The sequence below is a fragment of the Perca flavescens genome, chromosome 23 (genome assembly GCF_004354835.1).
Source record: "Perca flavescens isolate YP-PL-M2 chromosome 23, PFLA_1.0, whole genome shotgun sequence".
NCBI lineage: Eukaryota > Metazoa > Chordata > Actinopteri > Perciformes > Percidae > Perca > Perca flavescens.
The window spans coordinates 22,572,367-22,591,437 of NC_041353.1; the positions used below are offsets into that span (position 1 = coordinate 22,572,367).

General features: G+C 39.0%; 1 protein-coding gene across 1 annotated transcript; it reads left to right on the top strand.

Annotated features, from left to right (window-relative positions):
- The first annotated feature begins 307 nt into the window (after positions 1-307).
- slc26a3.1 (solute carrier family 26 member 3) lies at positions 308-18,880 on the top strand. Its single transcript, XM_028571348.1, has 19 exons — positions 308-536; positions 732-871; positions 1,806-1,916; positions 2,684-2,844; positions 2,932-3,096; positions 4,829-4,981; positions 6,361-6,443; positions 7,031-7,178; positions 7,570-7,683; positions 7,887-7,964; positions 11,211-11,306; positions 12,905-13,011; positions 14,055-14,124; positions 14,241-14,333; positions 14,426-14,521; positions 15,877-16,098; positions 16,696-16,750; positions 17,871-18,004; positions 18,860-18,880. The coding sequence occupies exons 1-19, from the start codon at positions 409-411 to the stop codon at positions 18,878-18,880; spliced, it is 2,175 nt and encodes a 724-aa protein (XP_028427149.1). The 5' UTR covers positions 308-408.
- Positions 18,881-19,071: the final 191 nt, after the last annotated feature.

Consider the following 19,071-nt stretch of genomic DNA (forward strand, 5'->3'; position numbering starts at 1 on the left):
AATGTCCCTTTTAAATGTGACTGGAGTGATTGAGCGCACACAACAGATACATATTTCCTTTTCCTTCATTGATAAACTGTGCTTTCTATGTGTTGTGTGAAAACTAAAGCTCAGTTAATGCATTTGAAGTTGTGATTACTGCCTCATTGGATTTGCACACTAAGATCATTCTGAAGGCAAGCTTCTAAACAAGAAAATTACATATCAAGACAATGAATCATAAATCTGTGTTAATGATTGAACAGAGCAAAGATAAAAGTGACATAGTGATGAGATTGATCTCAGATTAGAGATAAATTAACATAGTCCACAGCACCGCACAGGAAAGCAACGGGCAAAGGTTCTTTTAGGAATCTTTCTCCAGAACTTTTCACATACTGGAATTCCTCAGACACCTGTGGTGTGAGGATGGCGACTTTGAGGAAACAATATGCGGTGGCCAGACCTGTGTACTCTGAGGACAGCTTTGCTGAAGACCATGAGAAAATCTACAGACTGCACAAAACCATCCTGGACCATGTGAAAGAGTATCTGACGTAAGTGAACCCCGGTTGTTTAGAGATAACCATCTTTGATGTGACTTAATAACTTGCACTCTTAATTTGAAATCTGCTGCAAAATAAGTGTCTGATTATGATAGAGGTTTTGATGAAAGGAAAATTCTTTAAATTTGCAAACTGTAGTAGACAAAGTGCAAGAGCTTTTTTTTTTATTATTTCTGTTAAATCTAGCTGCGATTCAAAACGTGCCAAGAATGCAGTGCTCTCTCTTCTGCCCATCATCGGCTGGATGCGGATCTACCGAGTTAGAGAGTGGCTGCTGGGTGATGTGGTGTCTGGGATCAGCACCGGACTGGTGGCCATTATGCAAGGTGAGGAGCAGGACGGAGAGAGGCAGTGTCTGTCTTGGGGAAAGATTGTGGCCATGCTTCCATAAGAAAACTTTCGACACTGACTTAGACAGTATGTGCATCTACTGTATTGGCATTGTCAAAGAATATTTCCTGAAAATGTAAATAACGCCACATATTAATGTAATTTGTAAGTATGAATTTGGCACTGAATGTGCGATCAGATTCTTACTCCAGTTTAGGGAATTTATTTTTTCAGTATGTAGAACAGATGCATAGAATCGACATGTAAGCCTTAACACACTTGTATAATCATTATGAGCATCTAAATACAAAATAAGGCATTAAAAACAAAGGTGCTAAATACAAGAACATAGTAATAACTACAAACTGTATTAAGATACTGGTAAGCGAAAAAGTGTTACAGAGAAAAAAAAAAAGTTTTATTCTTTAAAGTATAATTGTAAAAAAAGTATTGTATTCTATTGATTCCTCTAAGTCAAATTTTCCATTTATTCAAAACTTTAGTTTATACCTGCAGAACTAATTATTCCCATCAGCCTCAGCTACTTTGTGCTAATTAGCAAAAGTTAGCATACTAACACACAAAACTACGATGAACAGTTAGCATGCTTACATAGCAGAGCTGCTAGCATGGCTGCAGACTCTTTTTGTTGTAGTCAAATGTATGTCGGTACCAAATGTTATCTACCAGAAGTTTCAATCTATTTTAATATTGACATTAAAAAACAAGAATGAGCAAATTTAGCCACAGAATTAGCTTCTTTTAGTACCTTAGCAGCCATTTTTTTAATGTTTTCTCATTATTTTGTGGCAGAAAAATAGGCTTTTTGTTTGTTCAATTAGTTTGTTTTTTTTCAAAGATATTTTCAAAATGTCCATTATTATTGAAAACTTAGTTCCATGTTTGTTGTTTTGCTGTGGTCCCACTCAGGACTGGCCTTCTCTCTGCTGGCCTCGCTGCCTCCGAGCTACGGCCTCTACACAGCTTTCTTCCCCATGCTGACATACTTCTTCCTCGGTTCTTCAAGACACATATCTGTAGGTAGGTCATGCAATGCTTAGTCACTATCAATATTTTCACATACATTTTCTCTATGACAAGTGAAAACCAGCTGCTTTTCGTAAATTTTGCACTTTTGGACAAAACTCTATTTTTATTCTCAGTATTTTTTTCTACAAACTGTCTCCAAGTAATAGCCTAAAACAGGTTTTCTGTCATTAGGCATTAAGAGGCCCGTTTAGAAAAGTTATGGATCGTATCATTTTAACAAGAAGAGATAAGATTGGGTGTCATATTACTTGTATTGTCTTCCCGTCAACCATGAACTTCTTGTCCTTCCGGGTCAAAATTCAATTGGTCTCTTTTCCCTATGCTTTTTAAAAACGTTTTTGTCACTTAATTCAATGCTTTATATATCCATGGTCAATAAACCTAATTAATATGACATTATACCTAATTTCTGAGTTTAAAAAAACAGACATTATGTATAATTTTGACTATTAGTTGAGATCAGAGAAAGTTCAGTGGATAACAGACTTGTATGTCAATCTTAAGGCAGGATACTGTTTTGAACATTGTACTTTCTGTTTTTTTTTTTCAAATGCTATAAAATTGAATAAAACACCCAAAATGCAATGAAAGTAATAATTAAGTAAATCATTTTACCTGCAAAGAATGTTGCAACGGTTCCATACAATGTACATCCATGTTATTTTTGGGCAATTTGGTTGAAAGAAACCCATATTTCTGATATAAAAAAAACAAATTTGAACCAAGGGTTAACAGTGTCTCCCCACCCCTCCACACAGGCTCTTTCCCAGTCCTGAGCCTGATGGTGGGGGCTGTGGTGACCCGCCTGGTCCCAGAGAATGGACCCCCGGCCAACATCACCAGCTTTGAGGGCCTGACCCCGGACCAGCAGAGAGTCCTGGTGGCCTCCTCTGTGACCTTTCTCATGGGGATTTTCCAGGTAGATTTGACTCCATGTTTTACCATACCACACTTGGAAGAATTTTCAAATCAAGCTTCTTTTCCTTTATTGTTCTGCCCCATGCAGCTGGCAATGGGTGTTCTGCAGGTGGGCTTTATGGTTGTGTACCTGTCCGACACTCTGGTGTCCGGCTTCACCACAGCCGCTGCTGTCCACATCCTGGTGTCCCAGCTCAAGTTTGTGTTAGGACTGACTGTTCCAGGCATCAGCGGTCCACTCTCTCTCATATATGTAAGTCCAGGAAGTAGGGCTGCACGATATGAGGAAAATATCTAATTGCGATTATTTTGACTGATATTGTGATATGATTCACGATATTGGAGGGAATGATCATTTTTGTATCATTATTTTAATTTTCATTGAAAAATATTAAAATAAAAAAATGTTTAAATGATAATAGTGTGATTTTTGCAAGGATCTGTACCAAACAAAGATTTTTCTTGAGTCTGTAGGATATGATTTGTAGGCTGGGACGTCTATGCAGCACCACAATAATTAATTAAAAATGGTTTGACACATTTTTGCCTTTAACAAATATTGCGCCCCCCTTGCAATTTGAATATTGCACTAGTCCATATTGCGATTTCGATATAATTGTGATAAATTGTGCAGCCCTACCAGGAAGTATCTGACAGTTCTGTTTATTCTGTATTCTATCTGTGCAACTGTATATTTGGAACCAGTAAAGATGGACCACACCCAATGTTTTCATCATCGTTTCGCTAATTTCGGGTTCGGCCACCGTAGGAGTTACAATGCGCTCGCAATGGGTGGGGCTAGAAAGTAATATTCAGTTGGTTGTCATATCCCTTGTATTGTCCTTCGTGTCACGGGGACTTGTTTAGTTAATTTACATTTTGTGTTGGCCTGGCGTTGTGCTTCGTGGTCCCCGGGGCCTTTTTCATTTCATGTCAACTGCCGAGAGACCCCGGAGGAAGAGATGAGTCAAGTGGTCACTGGGGACCCGAAGCTCAACGCCAGGCCAATACAAAACGTCAAATAAACTGAATGGGTCCCTGTGGCCCGAAGGACAACACAAGGGTTAAACAATTTTACTGCTAGATGGGAGAAATTCTTACACAATGTAGCTTTTAGCTAAAGTTTTAATATGCAAGCTATCATTGTATCTTCTGAAAACTCATTTTTTGACCAGACAATAGTTTATCTTCTTGAAGAAGAGTTGGCAATACAGTTTCTGAGTGCAAGCATAAACAGGTAGCCAGCTTAAACTGGCAAGTAGCTAGTTAGCAAGTTAGCTTCAACTTTTAAATGGTCAGCAGTGGCGTTTCTAGACCATTTCAAATGGAGGGGCCAGGCTGGGGCCACATGCGATTTTATGGGTACTAAATATATTAAGCACAAGTCAAGTACCACCAACCCTCCATATGTTTGTTCTACAAAAGACTAATGATACACATATAACAACAAACACAAGAATACTCATTCAGTGTCCAGAATTTCCATATACCCATTTAAAAATGTGCACTGATATGTAATAACATTGTTGTGTGACAAAACATTCACTTTAGCTATTTGTTTTTCGCAAATTCGGGTCGAGTAATGTTACCGCAAACTGAACAAACGCTTTGGAAGTATACCCAGTACAATAAACTAGACTATACCGCTGCTTGCCGCTGAAAAACGGAATGATGGGATACCCATTACCAGAGCACTCATTCAGCTGAAGGCCTTGGAAATATTTACCGTTAATGTAAGAAAATATTATTTTATTTAAAATATGTTAAAAACAACAAAAAACCTATTTTAAAAAAGTATTTTTTTTAAATTAGTCTTGAAGGGGGGTCGTCTTATATTCGGCCCAATACGGTATATGGCCTTTTGATAATTTCTGTATTATATTCACGTGGTTTGCTTTGGAATTTGACCTTACTGAAAAACTAAATGATACATTTTGAGTCCTGCTCAAAGTGCTAAGTAAAGCGTGTTTGCTTCTTTTGCACAGACCCTGGAGAAGATATTTGTCCAGATCACCTCAACCAACATCTGTGACCTGGTGATGTCCATAGTGATCATGGTGGTGGTGTTCATTGTGAAGGAGCTGAATGACAGATACAAAGCCAAGCTGCCTGTCCCCATCCCCATAGAGGTTATCACGGTGAGGGAAGATACTACTCCTGCACAGTTTATCATATTAACTACAAATCACACTTTACATTATTACTAGGATTGAGCATCGAGAACCGGTTTCAACTTGGAATTGTTTCAAAAATTATGATTCCAATGGAATCTGGTTATTTTTTTGTTTTTTTTAAATTGGAATAATTTGGAAAATTTGGTTTCGAACCCGATCATCGGTTCCAAATTTAACAGGCGCCAAGTTTTTTTTCCTGTAGCGGCCAGCCAATGTACTTCCAGGCACTCGTTATGTTGCACCCATGGGGCACAGTAAGGTGGCTTCATTTTACATTGAAAAAGCCCGGTACAACTGTAAATGACCATTGAATCAAAACACAAAATTATCTGTGAAATAAGCACATGACCCGTTTCAAGTCCATCCCTCAAAGAATGGAATTTGAGAATCAATAAGAACAATAATCTAAAGCAAAAATCAGAATTGGAATCATAATTGTTAAAATCAAAAACTATGCCCTACCCTAATTATAACCTTTTCCCCAAGTATAACACAGTTTATTTAAGCAAGAGGTTCTTAAGCATCACTTAAGTGACAATAATATGACGTTAAATCAGACCCACTCATGTAATATTGCAATTATACAACGGTTACCAACAAAATAAAAGTTATAATCAAACTGTATTCATATTGGGCAATTTGCTCTAAAAAAAAAAAAAAAAAAAAAAAAAAAAAAAATGCAACAGAGACGATTTTCTAGTCCCTCCCTGTTTAGTCAGAAAGTCGACTTAAGCTAACGTTAGCTTTGTAGAGATCGTGGGATTTCCCAAACTGAATAATTACCGCAAATATAAACACCAAACTGCTTTGCTAGCTCTATCCTGTTATAATAAAAATAATAATTTATCGATCGCTCCACGAAAATCACATTTAGCAGCCATTTTCTAGATAGCGCCGTCACAGGCACAACTGATCCAAACATATCCAGTGAAAGTTATCTTCAGAGCATTGTAACAAATGAGTTATTTAATCACTTTATATACTAGTTTGAGAGCTTTTGTGCGATCCACTGTGGTTCCTGCATTACTTAGATGAATACAAATGTTTTTAAACAGTTTTTTATTTCAACTCTGTAATGACAGAGAGAAATGGTGGAGTGATATTTTAAGTGATGCGCCAGGTGTGCTCAAGTGGCTCTGGGTGTGCTGTCATGCTTATTTGAGCACGTTCTAAAGGTCTAGTTGACCAATCAGATTGTCTGGTCGGACCTACTTGTTATATAATTGTTATAACACCATCTAGTGTGGTAATGCAGTTATAAAAACCTGCACTGATTCAAGGAAGTTCTGATAACTGGGATCTGAGAGTTGTCTGTCTCTCTGGTGTCTTTCCTGCTCACACAGACTATCATAGCGTGTGGCGTGTCCTATGGCTTCAACTTCGAGAAGACATATGACGTCGACGTGGTTGGCAAAATGGTTAGTGGGTAAGTTTCAAGTTCTACATGTCATCAGCAGATTATAGGTCAAAATCAAGATGCCTGCTGATTTGTCAGGTAATTCAGATCCAGTGGTTGAAGAAACTCCTTTACTTAAAGTAAACTACCAATACCACAATGTACAAAAGTCTTCACTATAAGTAAAAGCACCGGATTTAAAGTCCTTCTTAAATAAAAAAAAATAAAAACATTTTTTTTAAAAAGTGTCACAACGTGGACCCAAAACCAATCATATTTTTTGAAGGGGACAAATCTACAGCTTCTAAATATTGGGGGTTACATATCCCCTGCATCCCCCCTGAAATCCACACCTATGGCTAAATGTATTTTAGACACCTAAAATGAGAATTTTTTTTTAGGTGGCTAAAACACGTCTTGCTGCTGCCCCGTCTACAGCAGTACATAGCAGTACATTAGCTTCCGTCCCAGGACTCAGTGCCTGCTTCTCCAAAGCAGGGCCATGCCAATCGCCATACAACCCAATTTAAAAAAGCACAGTTCTTGAAATATGTTTAGCTACTTTTGACCACTGTTCAGGTCCTATAAATGCACAGCTAAACACAATTATCTTTCAGGTATGAGTCTCCCATTGCACCCGATATGGAAGTCTTCCAGGAGAGTGCAGTGGAGGCTTTTCCTATAGCCATAGTGGGGTTTGCTGTAGCCTTCTCTGTGGCCAAAGTCTACTCTATTAAACATGATTACACCATAGATGGGAACCAGGTGAGTTACATATATTAACCCTCTGAAACCCAAGCGTTTTTTGCTCCTGTCTAATTATTTCTCAATGTGAGCCCAATTTTCACTCTTTTTGCAAGTTTTGCATCTCAAATTAACAAGCACAACCATGGCCAGAAGTAGGAATAACTCCCAAATGTCTTTTGTTTAATGTTTAAAAAAGAAAAAAAGAAGCAGAAGGTCAAAATGCCAGGTAGAGCACGCTCCCTATGTACCAAGGCTCAGTCCTTACCGCAGCGGCCCAGGGTTTGAATCCGACCTGCGGCCCTTTGCTGCATGTCTTCTCTCTCCATCTCTCCCCCCTTTCCTGTCTACAACTGTCCTATCAACTAATGGCGGAGGTAAGGTAACTTAACGTTTCATTGTTCCATCCCAGGAGCTAATTGCATTTGGAGTTAGCAACATATTTGGTGCAAGCTTCCGGTCGTTTGCAGCCAGCACAGCACTCTCCAGGACGGCTGTGCAGGAGAGCTCGGGAGGCAAGACACAGGTCAAAAAACAAAACTCAAAATAAATAAATATATAAAATAATACCTTTTATAGGTCACTACACGCAAATATTTTTATCAGCAAAATGATTCATTGTAATGTCTCTTTACAATCTGGTTTTATGTGATTTTTTTCCCCCCTATAATGGCATGTTGAAATGAAACATTAACTTTTATTTTATTTTTAATTTTTTTACAAATGCAGATAGCAGGGCTGATCTCAGCCATGATGGCGATGATTGTAACTGTGGCACTTGGCTTCCTGCTGGAGCCGCTTCCCAGGGTGAGACTCGCCTCTGTAATGTAATGGCTTACGCCAATATGTAGGTCATTTTCTTTGTGTAACCCCTTCCTTCCTGGTGCCGGAAGTATAATACTAGATTACTTAACAGGATTCTGAGTGCTTAGCAGTTGACGGTGAATTGACTAGATCTCCTCTCACAAGTAGCCTAGATGTTATTATAGGCATAAGTAACTATAAAATGCAAAGTAAATGTATAACAAAAAGAAATTTATTTTACTACTCTGGTTTCTCTGACTGTGTTATATTCTAATATTTTTCTCTTATGCGTTTCTCTTCAAGATATCACTTTATGCTACACATACAGTACTTGTATTTACTGTTGCTTTACAGTCTCCAAAAAAAACTCAAAACCAGTGCCAATGCACTTGAAATTCCTAAAAGAAAGTAATAGCTACAAATAGTTTTAAGCAAATGTCCTTTAACCCTTTTCACTTAAGTATGAAACTATAGTAGACTTAAATTTCAGTATATAGGAAACCTTTAAAACGAAATAAACTATTTTCTTTCTCTCACAAAAACACACAGAGTTAACCAATGCTTCAGGTGGCGTTAGCTTATCAAATATTAAACAGTTCACTTTAACATGAAAACAATTACCAGTCAATGGGATTTTTATTTGGGGTTTAACAAGTTCAACCTTTTTAAGCGTTCGGAATATTACCAAGTGCTTGGGTTTTTAACCGCTGGGCCCCTTCTGATAGAAACACCTCGGTTACTCACGCATCCCATCCGCGAACAAATGAGTAGAGTCAGCGAGTTGGGCTGATGACACAGCTGCAGGCAAGGTTCAGCAGGCAGCCCGTCTGTGTGGCCATCAGGTCCGGCGGCGGAGTCCCTCCTCACAAGGCAGTAGCCACAGCGGCTAATTAGCTAGCACTGTCCTCCAGCTAAGTCCTTGTCTCTCCCGGCCCTCGGTCCTCAGTGAAAGCTGCGGCTGGCGTGTACAGCCGACTGTCCCTCCTGACGGTGCTAGCTTAAACTCCACGTTTTTACAGTTAACACTTAACACTTTTACAAAGCTAGTGAAAACAGCAAACGTGGCTAACCTGCCTGAACTTCACTTAAAAACTACACGATAACAAGTTACCAAACTGCGACTTGCACAAGACTGTTAGCTAATAAATGCCAATACTTTACAAGTAGGCTACTTTAATCTACAAACATCCGTCACGTCAACAATTAACGTTTTTCTCTGCGTCGCTCACTACACGATTCTCTCTCCGACGTGCTGCGTTATGTCAATGGCTGCGAGCTTTCTTGGATCCATGTCGTCTCAGACTTCCTCGTTTTTTCCCATTTCCCAACCTCAGAAAATACATTAAAACAAAGGATTATGGGAAATGTAGCTTTCGTTGAATTTACCCAGATATGAAAACATTTTTACAGTCAACGAATGAAACACCATTTATTCATGTATGACAAACACTTTTGTATTTATTTAGCTGTATTTTTGTAGGTCCCTACATTTGTTTTGTTTTATGTTCCTCATATGGAGAGAGGATTTCAAACTTTTCTGTCATGTCGTAACTCACTGCAAAGATTAATTTAATTAATCAAGAGATCTCTAACTGGGGGGTCCGTGACCCCTAGGGGGTCCTCAGAGTTACTGCAGGGGGACCGCCAAATTATTGTTTGATATACTGTATATTATTTGAAAGTTTGTTTGTTTGTTATTTTAAAATATGTCTGAAAATATACATTACCATTAATCCAACATATTATAAGCAAAGATGAATCGGCCTATTCGTACAAAAAAAAAACATTTAATTTACACAACATTGATGATACACTTACGCTAGCCATTGGTAGCCATCCACAGATACAGTTTACCTTAAAGGTCCCATGGCATGAAAATTTCACTTTATGAGGTTTTTTAACATTAATATGAGTTCCCCCAGCCAGCCTATGGTCCCCCAGTGGCTAGAAATGGTGATAGGTGTAAACCGAGCCCTGGGTATCCTGCTCTGTCTTTGAGAAAATCAAAGCTCAGATGAGCCGTTTTGGAATCTGCTTGTTATGAGGTCATAACAAGCAAGGTTACCTCCCCTTTCTCTGCTTTGCCCGCCCAGAGAATTTGGCCCACCCATGAGAGAGAGACTTTCAAATGAGAAAAGTGGCAGTTGGTTAAGGCCACACCCCCTCCCTCCACCTTGCCCCCACCCTCTCTCCTCCTCAATAGCTACAGACACAGAAATGGCACATCCTAAGGAAAGCTCATTGTGGGACTGGCTCTAGTGGCTGTAGTTCTGCACCAAAGCTGAATTTCGGGAAAGAGACTTCAGATACAGTATTAGGGGACCACTAAGGTCTATATAAAAGAGACTTCAGATACAGTATTAGGGGACCACTAAGGTCTATATAAAAGAGACTTCAGATACAGTATTAGGGGACCACTAAGGTCTATATAAAAGAGACTTCAGATACAGTATTAGGGGACCACTAAGGTCTATATAAAAGAGACTTCAGATACAGTATTAGATGACCACTAAGGTATATATAAAAGAGACTTCAGATATAGTATTAGGGGACCACTAAGGTCTATATAAAAGAGACTTCAGATACAGTATTAGGGACCACTAAGGTCTATATAAAAGAGACTTTAGATACAGTATTAGGGGACCACTAAGGTCTATATAAAAGAGACTTCAGATATAGTATTAGGGGACCACTAAGGCCTATATAAAAGCATCCAAAGAGCACCATGTCATGGGACCTTTAAAGCTTAAGGACTTACTTCCTCGTGTATGTTTAAATAATATATTATATCCATTTTCATCCATCTGTTCCAGTTTAATATGCAACTACATTTTTATACAATATTTGTAGTTGGGGGTCCTAGGCCTAAAAAACATTGAAGACCCCGGGATTAATCGATAACTTGTCAACTATTAAATCAATTGTCAAAATTCTCCGATGTCAGCTTGTTAAATGTGAATGTGTTCTAGTTTCTTCTCTCCTCTGTGACAGTGAATATCTTTGAGTTGTGGACAAAGCAAGACATTTGAGGGCGTCATCTTGGGCTTTGGGAAACGCTGATCCACATTTTTCACCATTTCCTGACATTTTATAGATCGAACAACTAATCCATTAATAAAGAAAATAATCAACAGATTAATCCACAATGAAAATTATCGTTAGTTTTATCCCTACTCAGTTGTACATCTATAGGTCTAAAAGTCTGTTTATTTTTTATACACATGCCCTTAACATTTGACGTGACTCCAGTCTGTCCTGGGTGCCCTGGTCATCGTCAACCTGAAGGGCATGCTGATGCAGTTCAGAGAAATCCTGTACCTGTGGAGGAGGGACAAACCAGACTGTGTAGGTGTTCCAAATGTCTCTCTGCCAAAACTAAGATGTACAGTATTTACGTGCAGGGTGCGATTTTAGAAAAAAGCAGTAACTGAGAGTGGGTCGGGTCATCCACAGACCATTTCCAAAGGGGCGTCACCAATGGACACCGCTCAAATGCCTCTGGGCGCAATTGGATAGTCCTTCAACCAATCAGACCAACGATCCGGGTGACATAGAAGCGGTGGCCGTCATGTTGAATGTAAACAAAAAGCTGCTCGCCATCGCTGTGCTATTGTCATCGTGTAAAGCCCACCTCAACGATTGTGATTGGTGCCTCGATTTGGAAAAATTGGAAATAGGCTTGGCCAGACTGACTTGCAGAGCAAATCTCAAATTTGCTGGAAGTTTGTCAGGGTTTTCCCAGGCTTAGATGTTTTTTTGATCATGCACAACAAAACAAAACATGCAAGAATGAAACCCCCCTTTCAGTTCCATGGATATAGTGCCACTCGGCCAGCCATGCCAAAACGTTTATTTATAAACTTCAATATTTAATAGAAAGTAATCTCACAATTAATTTAGCATGTTGTAAACATAATGCCTAAACCTAACTGTCATCGACCCATGACGCTCACATTTTCTGGCTAAACTCCACTACCACGGCCCCTGAGTCATCTGACGGTGCCTGTACCCAGCTCACAGTCACCTGTCAGGTAAACAACTGCCACTGGTAGCCGGCACCCTGGAGTTCTGTAGGGGCTAAATACAACCAGCTACTGCTGCTCGGATTTTATCGTTCTGTTTAATGTTTGCAGTGCTTTACTTAGTTTAAAATACTTCTATTTGCAACCTAATCTCACAGAGTTCCATGAAATGAACACGGCCCCTTAACTCAAAATCTGTGGCAGTTTCACAGAATCGCCGAAAATTCCGTGATGGGCCCACGGTAGAATCCCGTGAAATGAACACGGCCCCTTAAGTTAAGGAAAAGGTCGTGGGTGGGCTTACGTTTCCATGACACGCAGGACAACAATGGGACGGTTGGGTTTAGGAAAACAATAACGGGACGGTTGGGTTTAGGAGAAGAAGAACGGGAGACGGGACAACAACGGGACGGTCGGATTTAGTAAAAGAAGAAAGCGACGGTTCGATTTAGGAAACGTGACACACGGGACATGAACCCCAGTCTCCTGGGTGAAAGTCCTGTGTTGTTTGACCCATCCACCACTCCAACCAACCTCCCTACGCAGATTTCATACTACTCGCTACCGTAGTCGCTCCTAATGCAACGTCATCTTCTCATTGACTTTACGTTGGCATTGTTTTCGTGGTGGCCACACGGAATTTTCACACATTCCGTGCCACCACCTGGTAATGCGCTGTTACAGTTTGTGATTATTTCATGGAATTCTGTGAGACCAGGCTGTCTATTTTAGGTATATAATGCTCTATTGGTGAAGTAGCATTGATCACTTTGAGGGGGGGGAGACATTTTGTCCCCCACCGGGGATAAAAATAATTCAGCAGATGCAGGGATATGTAAAATCGCACCCTGTTTACATGCTTATTTACTTGGCCCAGTCTATTCTCTCTCAGTGGTTGACCCGTTGGGTGTTTGTCTACAGGTGGTGTGGGTGGGAACATGTCTGGGCGCCATCCTGCTGGGACTGGATCTTGGTCTGGCGCTGGGCTTGGGGGTGGAGCTGCTCACTGTCATCTTCAGGACTCAATTGTAATGACATGATAGTGGAACTTCATGTCAACACCCCAAATATAGTATTCATTTAATTTCATTTACATGAATTATGCAGCATAGAGCAGTGTAAATCTGCCTGTCCCTTTAAAGAGGCGCTCCAGTCATTTAGTGTTGCACTTCCATAAAGTTGGGGACTAACAATACCAGGGTTTATACTGACTCAGAATGAGCCTCGGGGGGGGGGTCAGTAAGCATGATCGGTCTGCGTACAGTAAAGACAAAGAGTCTGTGTAACCTTATTTGACAGAAATCTATGCATTTCTTGTTATTTTTGACAATTTGATAAACAAAAATTGATATTATGCTTGAGTAAACCCCAATTAACAAAACAAAAATAATAATATTTTAATAAATCCCCAGAAGAGTCTGACACAGCCTGACTCTGGAGATACAACTGAGGCTAGCTCTCATATTCAAGTTTATGTTCTGCTTGTTTGGTAAATTGCTCTAAAACACATTCAGAGAGAATTTTAATCGCTGTTTTTATTCTCAATTCTTGGTGCTGGGGATTTTCCTTTGGGGCTGGCTAAAATCTCTTTGGTGGTGGGGGCATCAAATATTCTTCTATGCAGGAAAAACCCTGAATACACAGATGGAGATGGAAAAGAAGAAATGGTCAAAATCCTGATTTTTTTAGTACCTAGTCTGGGTCAAACTCCAAAAACACCAATTTCCACGGCATGGTCCGGCCCAACTAGACTCTACTGGACACAATTGGTTTGGGGCTTCATTTAGAAAAAGTTTTGGATGATAAATGTTTTTTTGGGTGGAGTAAAGAAAACTGCAGTTTGCCCCTTTGTCACTCCCCCCCACTTTTGGTTCCCGTGATCCAACCACATTAAATATCAGCTACTGTAGATCTCTGATATTTAATGTACAAATATTTGTCTTATCTTTGACTGATGTTCCCTTTTAGTGTCTTTTATGAGAAAGATAAAGTAAAATTACAGTTAATATATATAGTTTTTAATCTGAAAAAGACGAGTAGTGTGGCCAATAACCTCCTCATGTCTTTCTAGCCCCCGCTGTTCCGTCTTGGCGAACATCCCAGGGACCGAACTCTACAAAGATCGCAAAGATTACCTGCATGTAAGTATGTTCAATGAAAACATAACAAATAAAAGACGGTAAACACTGTTGAATGGTTTCCGTTCGAGATATCCTTCTGAATGCCATTTGTTTGATCATAATGCTTCCCTTCTCAGATATTGGAACCAAAGGGAGTCAAAATCTTCAGGATGCCATCGCCTATCTTCTTCGCCAACATTGAGTTCTTCAGGGACAAGCTTGTAGAAGCTGTATGTAGCCTACGACACATCTCCTCCATCCTCTGCTTCAATAAGTTTTTTTTGCAGAAAATAAATGTAATGCCTACACGTGGTTGTTCCAGGTTGGATTTAACCCTCTGAGGGTTTTGAGGAAGAGGAACAAGGCTCTGAGGAAAATCAAGAAACTGTTGCAGAAAAAGGATGATGCCATTACAGAGGTGAGACCTTAAAGTGTAACTAGTTTTTTTTCCAACCTGGACCCTATTTGCCTATGTTTTTGTGTGTAATTTAGGGCTGTCCTCGACAGAAGAAATTGTTAGTCGACTAACACTTCTACGATTTTGTCAACTAATCGATTAGTTGATTTAATTGACAGAGCTGTGCGCTTTGAGAGGCGGTTAAGACTAGAAAAGTAGTACTATAAATGTAGTTAATTAACCATCTGTAAAACTGAGTTTCTCCACAATGAATCCTGCAAAAGCACCACTTTAAATCTTGTGTTTTAAAGTGTGTACCATAAATGTGCTCAGAAATTTCTTGGAAATAAGTAATTAAGCATGAATAAGCATAAAAAATGACTAATCGACTAAAGAAATCTTAGTCGACAAAGACCAAATGACCGATTAGTCGACTAATCGACTAAGAGGTGGCAGCCCTAGTGTAATTGACTAATGGGAACAGCAATCTTTGAAATTAGTCCTGTCTTGAGCGACAACGCTGTAACCAGGCTGCATTGTAACCCTATAGGGTTAATTTTCGTCCACTGAAAGTGCTTTTTTTGACAGGCCAGATTGTTCTTCTACGTGTCTGACAACATTATGGAAAGGATCCCTACAGAGATAGACCTTTTTTTAAAAGAGTAAAATCCTTTTTGTTCTACCAGAAACCGCTCCGAGATCGCTATCGCGAAACCCACCAGACTCCATTTAATTAAACAATCCCTTTAGCATGTGTAGAGAGAGCATATTTTTCACATGTAAATGGATGAATTATGTGTTCAGGTCAACCAAACCAGGGTGATGATTGTTGGCAAATTGGAAAGACGAACCAAAACGGCTTTTCATAGTTTAATTTTGTTTCTGTTGACTTTGAATGAAGTGTGTTTTACGATGATAAAATTACTGTTTATTCACATGGAGTCTGGGGGGTTAAGCGATACTATTTTGTTTTTATGTTTAAAAAAAAGGATCTTACTCTTTAACCGAAAGGTCAACCTCTATTGGAATCCTTTCCATAATGTTGTCAGACTCTTAGAATAATAATCTGTCAGCCTGTCAATGGCAAAACGAGCACTTTTTGTGGACGTAAATTGAAGGTGCGCAATTGCCCTATTAACTTACGTTGTAACTTATTTTGCAGACTGCCGACTGCAGCGATCTCGCTTAATACTGGACCAATGTCAAAGACTGTTGTTCCCATCAGTCACTTAGACACAAAAACAGAAAAATAAGTTCCAGGTTGAAAAAAAAACTGAAGTTACTCTTTAATATACTAGAAAGCACTGCACCAGTTGAGCGCTTCAGCATGTTCTTCCAAAAAGCTTTAAGCCTACTTTCCTACATCTTTCAACCAGAGAGGCGTGAGGGATTTAGTACACCGGATGACTGATGAGTTTTGCATGAACGTGGAGGAGTTGGATCTGCCCTCTGACACCAAGGACCTTCCGTTCCGGTTGGACTGGAGCGCCGAGCTTCCCGCTAACGTCAATGTTCCCAGAGTGGACCTCCACAGCCTGGTGCTGGACTTCTCTGCTGTCTCCTTCCTGGACATCTCTGCTCTGAAGGGACTCAAAATGGTAACAAGTTGTTCAGGGGGCGCCCACATGCTAAAGCTTAAAGAGCCCCTATTATGCTTTTATGGAATTTCCCTGTCTTTTAGTGTGGTATTTAGTTTTTTTGAGTATTCAATAGATGTATAAATTACAAAAAGACACATTTCCCTTCAAGACTGTAACATTCTGTTGATACAGATGGTGTGTCTATTGGCAAAAACGATTTTGTTTATTCCAAATATATCAAAACTGGATGAGTATAAGACATTGCTTCCTCTGCAGCAGAGAGACCTTGGGAGAGACCTTTAAGACAGTGTTCAGAACATCAAATTAAAAAACAAATGGATGTAATACAAAAAATAAGAATATGGTGAATACTATACAGCAATAACAACTTGTGACAGAAAAATGTAACATGTTTTAGAAAGAGCTTAACATGAACCTGCCATCACTATTTTATATATTTAAATATATTTTTAACATCACAAATAAATGGGGAACACTGGCAATCTGCATTAACGTGTAGCCAATTATCACTCATCGGCTGCATGTGTAATTCTATACTTCATATACTAACACACGTGGGATTATTTCTTATTTAAAATCACTTTATTTCATCAGACACTCAAAAGCTTCCTCCGTGTGGATGTGGATGTTTACGTTGTTTCTTGTGACGGTGAGTTTTATTCTTAAAAGGACAAAATCCAACAGAGTCAGTGATGAGGACTAGCGGTGGAAATGTATCAAGTATATTTCCTCCAGTACTGTACTTAAGTTCAAATGTTGAGGTACTTGTACTTTACTTGAGTCTTTTCTTTTCATGCCTCTTTCTACTTCTGCTGCGCCACATCTCAGAGAGAAATATTGGACTTTTTACTCCATTACATTCATCTGTTACAGCTTTAGTTACCAGTTACTTTACACATTAAGAATTTTGCACACAAAACTTGTGTGATTTTTAAACTGCCTAACAATATATCCAGTGGTGGAAGAAGTATTCAGATCCTTTACTTAGGTAAAAGTACTAGTACCACACTGTAAAAAATACTCTGTTACAAGTAAAAGCCCTGCATAGAAAATATTACTTCAGTAAAAGTATGTAAGAATCATGAGGAAAATATATTTAAAGTAATAAAAGTAAAAGTATTTCTCACATTTTAAAAATTGGAAAAGATCCAGGCCTATATATTGTTGGGTAGTTTAATTTATAATAAACTTTTTACAAACTTCATGTGCTTTGTGTGCAAAAATATTAATGTGTTAAACAACTAAAGCTGTAACAGATGAATGGAGTGGTCCAATATTTCTCTCTGAAATGTAGCGCAGTAGAAGTAGAAAGTAGCATGAAAAGAAAACTACTAGTACCTTAACATTTGTACTTAAGTACAGTACTTCAGTAAATGTACTTAGTTACATTCCACCGCTGAATATGCAGGCCTACAAGACCAGGTGAGATGATTAGCTGATTAATCACTTATTAGATTGACAGAACTGTTTGGATAGTTTCCAGTTTCTAAAATGTGAGGATTTTTCTGCATTGAGAAATTTTAATTTGAATACTCTAAGTAAATGTTCCTGATGATACTTACATACCTTTGCTGATGTACTGTTTTCAATTCAGGACTTTTACTTGTAACAGAGTTTTTTTTACAGTGGTATTAGTACTTTTACTTGAGTAAAGGATGTGAATACTTCTTCCACCGCTGATGAGGACACATGTACACTGAACATCAGGTGAGTAAAATATTAATAATTATAATACTGCCTGTGAAAACATGCTTCTCATGTGTTGACAGCGTACGTCATGGAGAAACTACGCAACTGTACGTTCTTCGATGACGAGATTGTGACCTCCATGTTCTACCCGACCCTTCATGACGCCATGCTGCATGTGCTTGAAAAACACAAGGACAAAAGTAGAGGCCTGGTGGTAAGGGAAACTATTTATATTCTCCTTTCTGTACTGGGCTTCTCAATAAATCCATCAGTGTAAAATCACCATTATAAAGTAACAGAAATAACAGACAGCAACCAAACAACTGAATAGCAATAAACAACACAAAACCAGCAACGTAAGACAATAAAGGATGGTGTGTTATGGTGTGGCTACAGTATAGTCTCGCTTTGCCGGACTATGGACATGCTGCGGAGCGGAGGAAGGTCTGGTTAGTCCACACAGCATTCCGGGATGGGAGAAAAACGTGCTCTGATTTATTGGCATTTCTTTAAACCAATCACAATCGTCTTGGGCGGTGCTAAGCTCCGCACAGAGCCGCAAAATCTATATATTCTGTTTGAGTCTGGTCACAAGTCATGGAGCTAAACATATCAGGTTTATCCTCAGGGTGGAACTAGAAGAAAGGTCACGGGGGGATAATTGAACACTTGATTGTGAAATTATAATTAAATCACAACACATAAAAAAAAAAAAATAGAACTCATCCAATGGGAACCATGAATATCCACAGCAGATTTCATGGCAATCGCACATGAAATGTAAACAGATGAGGCGATTTCGCCTGAGAAAAATAGCTCGAGAAAATGTTTTCAAATTAGTCTGAACGTCCCAACGATTTTGCACATACAAGGTTTTTGCCGGACAGCAACGATATCTTCGATGGGTGTATGGGGACCATTTATGTCTTTAAAGTTTAAACTAAAAGGTTATGCAACACAAGAAACTTTTATTGGAGTAGATATGTCTGCGTGAGTCATCTTGTGTATTGTAGCAGTTATAATGCTTTGCTTTTTCTAACTTTTACAACTTTCTTTTTTGTTGTTGCAGTTAGCAGATACCGCACTCTAAAAGAGCAACCGTCTCCAGAAGGATCCTTTCAAAAAGACCACATAAAAATGTTAAAAATATTATACCATATCATCTACTGTCACTATACTAAAACAAATATTTTGTATGAGTGAGTTTTATTTTGAAATGCTGTTTAGGTAAAAGTCTATTGAAGTTCATGTAATTTTTATGGGTGATCCAGTCTGTTGTCC